The sequence below is a fragment of the Ipomoea nil genome, unplaced genomic scaffold, assembly GCF_001879475.1.
Source record: "Ipomoea nil cultivar Tokyo-kokei standard unplaced genomic scaffold, Asagao_1.1 scaffold1237, whole genome shotgun sequence".
NCBI classification, from domain to species: domain Eukaryota; kingdom Viridiplantae; phylum Streptophyta; class Magnoliopsida; order Solanales; family Convolvulaceae; genus Ipomoea; species Ipomoea nil.
Window position 1 is genome coordinate 2,767,903 of NW_017617665.1, and position 10,506 is coordinate 2,778,408.

The 10,506-nt window shown below is 29.1% G+C and overlaps 1 protein-coding gene across 1 annotated transcript; it reads left to right on the forward strand.

The window, feature by feature from the left end:
• Positions 1–2,059: 2,059 nt before the first annotated feature.
• LOC109183994 (beta-galactosidase 15-like) lies at positions 2,060–5,897 on the forward strand. Its single transcript, XM_019334022.1, has 15 exons — positions 2,060–2,230; positions 2,320–2,415; positions 2,499–2,611; positions 2,707–2,773; positions 2,842–2,934; positions 3,039–3,182; positions 3,270–3,355; positions 3,436–3,541; positions 3,615–3,702; positions 3,788–3,906; positions 4,003–4,164; positions 4,266–4,468; positions 4,572–4,788; positions 4,891–5,106; positions 5,187–5,897. Exons 1-15 carry the CDS (start codon positions 2,060–2,062, stop codon positions 5,784–5,786), a joined length of 2,481 nt encoding a protein of 826 aa, XP_019189567.1. The 3' UTR covers positions 5,787–5,897.
• Positions 5,898–10,506: the final 4,609 nt, after the last annotated feature.

Genomic DNA, 10,506 nt, shown 5'->3' on the forward strand with positions numbered 1-10,506 from the left:
GTTAACGGTGAACTAACAGAAATTAACGGAAAAGATAATATTTAACGGAAAAGTTAACGGATAATCATATTCATTAAGGATAAATTAGGAAATCTTAAGGAAAAATTAAAATCTGATCAATCTGAGCCATTCATTTGATTAAAAAATTTGACCGCCATTTTTTCTACCCATTATAGGCCTAACTCTCTTGGGCTCTTATTAGTATATATAGTAGATAGTAGATAGTAGATAGTAGATATATATGAAGTTACTTCGATCTACATATATATTGTCCTTTTTTCCCCTTAGAATGTTCGTTGGATACCATGAATCCATGATGTGACTTTGTAGTATTTTCCACTAGACAAATAAATTCTTCTTGTTTCTAAGTGCACGTGTCAAAATAGCATGATAAATAAGACAAAAGAAGATTCTTGCCTTTGGTCCTTAGCTTTGACGTCTATTGGAGTGTAAATTAATGTCTTCCCTATCATGATAAGGACTAAATTAAATTTAGTGGGAGCTAATTAAATTCATTGGCCATTTAGTAACTACAATATTATAAGTTTGACTTTGCATGAAAATTATTATAAGTTTTCTATATAAGGTCACGTGATAGACTTCACCGAGACAGAGTGTAAATTTCTATATATATATATATATATATATATATATATATATATATATAATAACATAAGTGATTGTCCAAGTTTTATCGCCGAAATTCAATGACATTTTAATAATATCAACATCATTTGACAAAAATTTCATTTAGAATTAATATTTATAACTTTAAAAAAAATTAATTACACTTTTCTCTTGCATGAAATGGATTTGTTATAATATTTTAATAATATTTGGATCGATATACAATTATATAAATTATAACTAACAACGAATATTATATAGTGCAATTGATGAAAATGGTTGGATCAATTATGTTTTCTGATGTTATCCTTGCTTGAGTTTGAACAAATAATTTCCCAATTACCCGTGCAATGCACGAAGAATTTTTTTAAATTATATATTTAGATAATAAAGTTAAAGATGAAATTATAAACAATTCTAATGTTTGAAAGTGTATATTTATTTGATTATAAGATTATTGCAAAAGTATCACTCAATTAATTGAATAATATATGACTCGTTTGTCTGCAATTATCTTAAAAAATCGACATGTAATATGTTTATTTAATTATATTATTACTAAAATAAATATGGGGAAAAAGGAGACATAATTTAATTGTAATTATTATAAAAATAAATTCAACGACTCATGTTTAGCTTTTTTTTTTTCTTTTTTTTTAAGTTACTGGCTCTATTACATTGTAGTATCTGTTCATATACTTTCTCAACCTACTGAAACACAAAGAACCAATAACGCCTCTACTAAGGCTCAAACTCATAATCTTCCAAATGGAAGTCCAACCCGGGTACCATTGGACCACATAGTCCTGGTGACCCATGTTTAGCTTAATTACCATAATAATTATTAGGCAATTGTACTAATATCTGTGCAATTATACTTTTATACCTTAAGTAAATTCCTTTTCACCCCATCGCTTTTACTTTTTTCCTTCTCCCCCATATCTGAATGAATTAATTGTAATTATTATTAAAAAAAAAATCCAACGGCCATATTTAATTGTAATTATACTAAAATCTGTGTAATTATTAGCTTAATTAACATAATAACTATTAGTCAATTATATTAATTTATGTACAATTATTTCCTTAATTGATTTATTTATTGCTCCGAGCCTTTATTAATTTTTCATTATTTTCAAAGATTTGTTTAAAAATAAAAATAAATCATGTGTTAAAAATCTATTTGCAATTCTTGAGATAAGGATAACTTAGGTGTAATCTATTTTGAATTTTGAATTTTTTAAAAAAGATAATTTAAAGATAATACATTTTTACTTAGTAAAAGGAGATATGATTTAAATAATATTTAAATATTGTTGCTATCAATATGTTAATTAGTTATCTACCTACTTCAATTCTTTCTTATAAATAGGGGAATCCTAAAACAAAAATTTCATTCCAAACCTTTCTTATTCCAATTCTTCTTTGTAAAATGGCATCTTTTCTCCCTAGCTTCATTGCCCTTGCTCTCACTATATCTTTTTGTTATTTACCTTTTCATGATGCTTTACAAGTTACATATGATAATCGTGCTCTAAAAATTAATGATCAGAGAAAACTCATCATTTCTGGTTCCATTCACTATCCTCGTAGCACGGCTCAAGTATTTCTCAATTTTGTTATATGTTCTATTAAAATTTTGTGTTATGTTTTTTTGTACGGTTAATATCTTAAATTTGGTTATTTATATAGATGTGGCCATCTTTGATCAAAAAGGCAAAAGAGGGTGGTCTCAACACCATTGAAACTTATGTTTTTTGGAATGCTCATGAGCCTAATTACCGTGAGGTTGAATTAAAATTGTTAATATATGTTTTTATTAATTTGGAAATATGTGTTTATTTATTTTTAACTTTTATTTAATATTGCAGTATGATTTTTCGGGAAATAAAAATTTGATACAATTTCTCAAGGCAATAAAAAATGAAGGGCTTTACACTATGCTGAGAATAGGTCCATACGTATGTGCAGAATGGAATTTTGGGTAAATGTCAAGCTTGATCTTTGCTTCATAAAGATTATAAATTTTTTGAGCTAAGTCTTGTAATTTTTCACCTTATTATTACTATTAAATTTCAGAGGATTTCCTGTGTGGTTATACAACATGCCAAACACCACTTTCAGAACCAACAATGCAGTATTCATGGTATTATTATTATTGTTGTTGTTGTTGTTGTTGCATTTCATGATTTTAAAAATTATTTCCCTACTTAGAGGGAGATGGGGATCTTCACCAAGAAAATTGTAGACATGGTAAAAGGAGAGAAACTTTTTGCCAGTCAAGGGGGAAATATTATCCTTGCCCAGGTAATGTTGCCATTTTCCTGATTTTTAAATTTTTAATTGTTTATTAATTGTCACATAGAATGTAAATATTTATTATTATAATTTCTTTTTTTTTTTTAATTCAGATTGAAAATGAGTATGGAAATATTATATCGCACTATGGAGATGAAGGAAAGAAATACATAAATTGGTGTGCGGAGTTTGCTCTTTCTCTAGATATTGGAGTGCCTTGGATAATGTGTCAGGAGGATGATGCTCCAAAAACTATGGTAATTTTTTTATTTTTTAAAAATTATTTTTAAATTGTTTTAGTAATTATATTTATTTTAATTTTCATGCATGGGTTCAAAATGCAGATTAATACCTGTAATGGATTTTATTGTGATCAATTTTGGCCTAAGAACAATAACCCCAAATTCTGGACTGAAAATTGGAGTGGCTGGTTAGTATATACTTTAAATTTATTATGTAAATAATTAAGAATTTAATTGCATTAATAATTTTGATTCTTCAATGTGTAAGGTTTAAGAATTGGGGTGATAGAGATCCTCACAGACCTGCTGAAGATCTTGCATTTGCTGTTGCTCGTTTTTTCCAGTATGGTGGATCTCTACAAAACTACTATATGGTATGATCCTGTGCTTTATTGCTCTATTCTTTTTTTTTTTTTTTTCAAATTTAACCTAATTTTTCATCTTTAGTATCATGGTGGAACAAACTTTGGGAGGACATCGGGCGGACCATACATTGCCACAACATATGACTACAATGCTCCCCTCGATGAATATGGTAAAGTTTTAATTAGTAGACTTTAATTAGATGATGATCTTATTATGATCTATTGAATACTAATGCTATTGTGGAAATGGTTTAGGCAATGTGAACCAACCAAAGTGGGGGCATCTAAAGGAACTCCATAACCTCTTATATTCTTTGGAGGATGTACTTTTGTATGGCAATGCAACCAATACTGACTATGGAAGGATGATGTCTGTAAGTGTTATAATTCATTATATTTGTTAGTTTTTCCAATTTAATTTGTTCAAATTTCATGAATCTAATGACATCATTCTATATTATGTTTTTCAGTCAACAGTGTACGAGTACAAGGGGAAAAAAGTGTGTTTCTTAGCAAATGCAAATGACAAAGATGACATATCCATCACTTTTGAAGGCAAGAATTATACCACTCCTGCATGGTCTGTCACAATTCTCCCTGATTGCAAAATCGAAGTTTATAATACAGCTCGGGTGAGTAACTTATATAAAGACATACATCAATCTGCTACAATTTTCACGAATGTAACTAATAATTTTAATATATTTTATTGACATTCTTTTTGGGTTGAAAGGTTAATGTTCAAACAACTGTGATGGTGAAGAAGTTGAGTGAAGGGCCCCTGAAATGGTCATATAGACCTGAAACTGTTATGCATCTCAAGTATGGTCACAAGGACCAAAGCTCAGTATTGATAGATGCTCTTGATGCCAAACAACTGTTTGATCAAAAAGTTGTAACAAATGATACTTCTGATTACTTGTGGTACATGACAAGGTATATATGTATATTTTGCAAATAATCATAGTTTTTATTTTTTGTAAATATTTTGTTATAGGATTGATCACTAATTGATTAGTATTTGTTTTAATTTGTTCAGTTTCAAGATAAATGAAAGCAATCCAATTTTGGGTCAAGAGCTTACTCTTGAAGTTAATACCAAAAGTCATGTCCTCCATGCCTTTTTTAACAACAAGCACATAGGTTCTGAGTGGGCTCAAGATGATGGAAAATTTAAATTTTTATTTCAGAGAAGTGTGAAACTCCGAAAAGATATCAATACAATTTCTTTACTTAGCGAGACTGTCGGACTACCAGTAAGAAATTTTTTCATTACAAATATACCATCAATTTTTAATTTAAATAATCTTTTTTTATTTATTTTTCCTAATTCTTCATTGTGTTTTCTTTGTTGGTAGAATTATGGACAATACTTTGAAAAGGTCAGACAGGGAGTTATTGGACCAGTTAAGTTAGTTGAACCAAATGGTGAAGGAATGGATTTATCAAAGAACACGTGGACATATATGGTTGGACTACATGGAATTTCTAAAGGGCTTTTTGAACTTGAAAAAAATAAGTTAACATGGCACAAATCTGACTTCCAAACAAATAGAATGTTTATTTGGTACAAGGTAACTTAATTCATACGGTATTCTCAACACACAAATTTTTCAAATCGTAAGTAACTTTTGTGCTTATTATTTTCTCGCAGACATTCTTTAAAACCCCAGCAGGCGAAGACTCGGTGGTGTTGGATTTGACAGGAATGGGGAAGGGAGTTGCATGGGTGAATGGTAATAATATTGGTAGATATTGGCCATCCTTCCTTGCAAAAGCGGATGGTTGCCCTGAGTGTGATTATCGGGGAAATTATGGTGGATCAAAATGTGTAACCGGTTGTGGAAAACCTTCACAAAGATGGTACCATGTTCCACGTTCCTTCCTAAGTAACACAGGGAAGAACCAATTGGTTTTGTTCGAAGAGACGGGCGGTCGTCCTCAAGAAGTTAGGGTACAAACCGTGACTGTAGGAACCATATGTGCCAATGTAGAAGAAGGAAAGACATTGGAATTGTCTTGCCAAGGTGGAGGCAGAAAGATCTCAAAGATCAACTTTGGTAGCTTTGGTGAACCAAAAGGCAACTGCGGCTCCTTTGAAACAAGCCATTGTGATGCCACCAACACCATAGCAGTGATTCAATCGGCTTGTGTGGGGAATGAGAAGTGCACTCTCAATGTTACTGAAGCCCTTTTCCCAACCACAACTTGCAAATCCAAAATCAGAAGGCTTGCTGTTGAAGCTACTTGTTAGTTAGTTAGTTGTGCTATGGCTAGTGTGTTGGCTTTGATTAGATTAATTGGTTATTATTCAAATGAGGTCATATATCTATGACATCTCAATTACTATGAAACCTATTTATTATTGAGATAAACATTTTCATCGTATGGCATAAAAAGTTAGGTGATCACACATTTACCGAACTAATTCTAAGCGCAAGACCACGTCCCTAGAGCCACTGCAGAAATCGTAAGTTGCGCAATCAACCTATGCACATAGGTAAATTATTTCGTGCACTGCGGTGCATAATGGATTATGCACCGAACTTCTAAACGACGCCGTTTTGGTTAATGAAAAGAAATGGCACATGTTTCGCGTCGTTCGCAAAAAGTAACTCTTTTATTCAGTTTCATTTTGTATACACTACAGTTTCATTTCAACACAACTACAGTTTCATTTCGATATAACTACAACGAAAAATGACACTTTTTCCCCCCTGTGTCATATACTTATAGCACTTTTTCCCCCTAAATTATTTAAGTAGCAATTTTTCCCTTTGATATGTTAAATGGACATATTTACCTTTAAAATAAATATTTCACTTATTTTTTCTTTCCAACAAATTATAACCACGATTTGAAAAAATAAAATACATTAATTGTTGAATTTAGAATATTTAAAAAATAAAAAAATAAAATTTTAAAAGAAAGTTTGAACGAGTCGTTCAAATTGGATCCGAAAGAGTGAACTGACGGTTCAAAATAAAAATCAAATCGTGGTTATATCTACAATACTAATAAGAATCCAAGAGAGTTAGGCCTATAATGTGTAGAAAAAATGACGCTCAAATTTTTTAATCAAATGAATGGCTTGATCAAATGAATATGATTACCCGTTAACTTTTCCGTTAAATATTATCTTTTCCGTTAATTTCTGTTATTTAACTTACTCGATTAAATTAAATAATAATTTAGTAGCTACAACAAAAAATAATAAATCTACATTTCTTTAATTTAGAATTATGTGTCTACAATGTCTTTATTCAAAAAAAATTATTATTAATTATCAATAAATTAAATAAGAGAAATAATTTCATTAGTTATATTGTATTTATTTTTCTCCAATATAAAAATTCTTTACATTCAAATTCATCAATTGATTATATTCGCAACATTGTCCCTACAATGTCTTTATTTAAAAAAATTATTCATTATCAATAAATTAATTAAGAAAAATAATTTTATTAGTTATATTGTCTTTATCTCCAATCTAAAAATTCTTTACATTCAAATTCATCAATTGATTATATTCTCACTACATTGTCCATTATCTTTTTTGTGCACTATTTTTTAATTAAATATCAAAGTTATAATACCCAATAATGCTATATATTTATTTACCAAATATTTTATTAATACCGTGAAAAAATTAAAAATATATATATAATTAATAAAGCCAATCATATTAACTTCTTGAGGGATTTGTTGACAAAGAGAATTCAAATCACACAACAAATTGAAGTGAGAACTACCTCGCAATGTCCTTGTTTAACAATCAGCGGTTAACGTTAGCGGATTATATTAGCGAATTTTACCAGGAATTATATCAACGATTGGTAAAAATATATTTGAAAAAATTAGCTGTTTAGATTAACATGTAAAATGACCTAAGGGTATACATATATTTAATAATGATGATAATAATAATAATAATAATAATAATAATAATAATAATAATAATAATAATAATAATAATAATAATAATAATAATAATAATAATAATAATAATAATTGTTTTTAGAAAATAAAAAATATCATTAAGCCAATCATATTATACTTGGGGGATTTATTGACAAAAAGAGTATTCAAATCACACAACAAATTGAAGGGGAAAGCTATCTCACAATGTCCTTGTTTGGGAATCAACAGTTAGCTATTCAATACTAGTATATATTTAATATTTTATGCCCTAATTTATATTTGTTCTCCCTTATGTCCCGTATTTGGCTTCAACCATACCTATACAATTATTTTATTGACAATTATAATCAATCTTTACTATATTATCTGGTATTTGTAAACTTAGAATTGCTCATTTAAGTACGCAAATTTAACATTCAATTATCTGTGCATGAAAAATTTCAATATAATCTTGCCTTGATATACTTTAAAGTACTTATTTAAAAAAAAAAAACAAAAAAAAAAAAAAAGCATTGGGCATTATCCCAATCGCGCAATGCCCGTAAAAAACTAATTTTATACAAAGAGTCAAAAATTACTCTTATTCCTATTATAATGCATACACGCAAGATTTGTATCACAATGCAGGAAATCGATCTCAATAATCATTAATTTGCAGTGCGTTGTTTGTGCATTTTGACATTCTCAATTTTTTTATTCTTCATGATAAAATGATGAAAGTATGTAAGTTAAAGATTTTAATTCTTTAATTTTATTCACAAATTTAAAATTATTAATTCAATAACTAACCCTAGCTAGGAATTTTTTTTGATAGGTGAATAACAATCTAATTTCCTGTATTTTGATGCTACAATTGCATTATCAAATGGTCTTGACTATTTCCATTACTGTTTTTTATGCATAAAGAAGTTTTTAAAAGTTAAAGTTGTTGAAATCTTACTTATGATCAAGTATATTGTAAGAAAGACTCAATGGATTGATGAATGATTTTACATCTAAATATGCCCGAAGAAAAAGAAGATGAATGTCACTTTTCAAGTGAAAATTTGAATGATACATTTTTTTATAGATTATTATATATTTTGATACAATATAATAGGGTTGAGCAATTGGGTTTGATTTTCCCGAACCGAATCGAACTAGTAATACACTGAAAAACCAAACGGTTCGGGATTCTTGTAAACTGAACCGAACTGATTCGAATGCCGTTTGATTTTTTAATAATAATAATAATAATAATAGTAATAATAATAATAATAATAATAATAATAATAATAATAATAATAATAATAATAATAACAATAATAACAATAATAACAATAATAACAATAATAACAATAATAACAATAATAACAATAATAACAATAATAACAATAATAACAATAATAACAATAATAACAATAATAATAATAATAATAATAATAATAATAATAATAATAATAATAATAATAATAATAATAATAATAATAATAAGTAAATTCAAATCCCCCGATACCTGCTCCGTTGTTCAGTTCCTATTCTCACTGGTATCTCTTTTAAATTTTTTATTTTACTTCTTTATGACTTGTTCTCTACTTTACACTTTTGTTATTTGCTGCAATTGTTCTTTACCTCACAATAATATATAACTTGAGTTATTCTTACAATATTCACTATTTTCCTTAGTTTCATGTTTCTATGAATTTAATATAATTTAACATCATTCTAATTTTGATTTCCAATGCACTAGAATTATTTTATAGTACTCGAATATATTTCCAGTGCACTGAAAAATAATATTTCAGTGCACTAGCAATGACGGATTATGTCCAAAAATTAACTATACAGTACTTAGCTTGACACTTGTTCTTCAAATATTAATTATACAAATAGATGATTATTCATCTTGTCAATAAAATATTTCATGTGAGCCAACTGAAGAGTCGGTTGTGCACAAATGATGTTTGATAATTAGTACTTAGTAGTGTGTTTGAACTTTGAATTGCTATTTTGTTATATAATGTTTAGACTTTGGATTTGGATTAAGTGATTATGAGAATATGTATGTATTGTTTGGTAGTATGTTCGAAGAATTAGGAAAATATTGAAATTTGGGGATTTTAAATCGAACCGAATAACAAACTGAATTAAATCTGAACTGTTTAAAATCGAACTGAACTCTAATGTTAAACCGAATAGATTAAATTTTTTAAAACCAAAAAATTGAAACTGAAACCCGAAATGCCTACCCTACAATATAATTGATACGGGTAATTCCCGTGTACGTAGAATGTATATTGCATGTATGAACAATGTAGAATAGACAAGAAGAATATAGCTCAAGAGTTCTTTTATTCATGTTGTTCTTCTATGCCTCTAGAGAGAAGGGAGATGAATGAGTGTCTAGAGAGAGAGTAGAGCTAGTGGAAAGAGGGGGCCCCCCCAAAATGAAGGGTTAGAAGCCCTTATATAGGTCAACTCAAGTCGGGTTTGACCTCGACCCGAACCGTTTGACCCGACCCAAATAGGAGCACGGAGCGTACGGGACGCCTGAACCCGGGGTATATTCCCCATCATGAAGCCCCCCCAGTTCGTGCCCTGACGATGAGTTAGCGAGGAAGGATTCGGGCTGGAAAACTGATCACACGGTCCATGACTTGCGCCGGTTGCCTCGTTAAAAACCTTAAGGGGATGTTTGGTTCATGGAAAATATTTTCCAAAGGAAAACATTTTCCTTAAAGTGAAGGAAAATGTTGTTTTCTAGTGTTTGGTTCATGGAATTCATTTTCCATTGGAAAATGAATTCCCCAAATTTGAGGAAAACAAAATCATTGGTTGGACCAAGGATTTTGTTTTCCATGGAAGATGGGAAGAAAAAGTGAATAGATTGCCCATTTTACCCTTGCTTTCTCTTTTAATTATATTAATTTTATTAATTTGTAGGGACATATAGGTCTTTATACTCATTATTCCTTACAATTCTAAATTTAACCAAACAATAGAATTAGTATTCCCAGTAATTCTTTTTCCACCAACCAAACAATGAAATTCATCTTCCTAGTAATTGTTTTTCC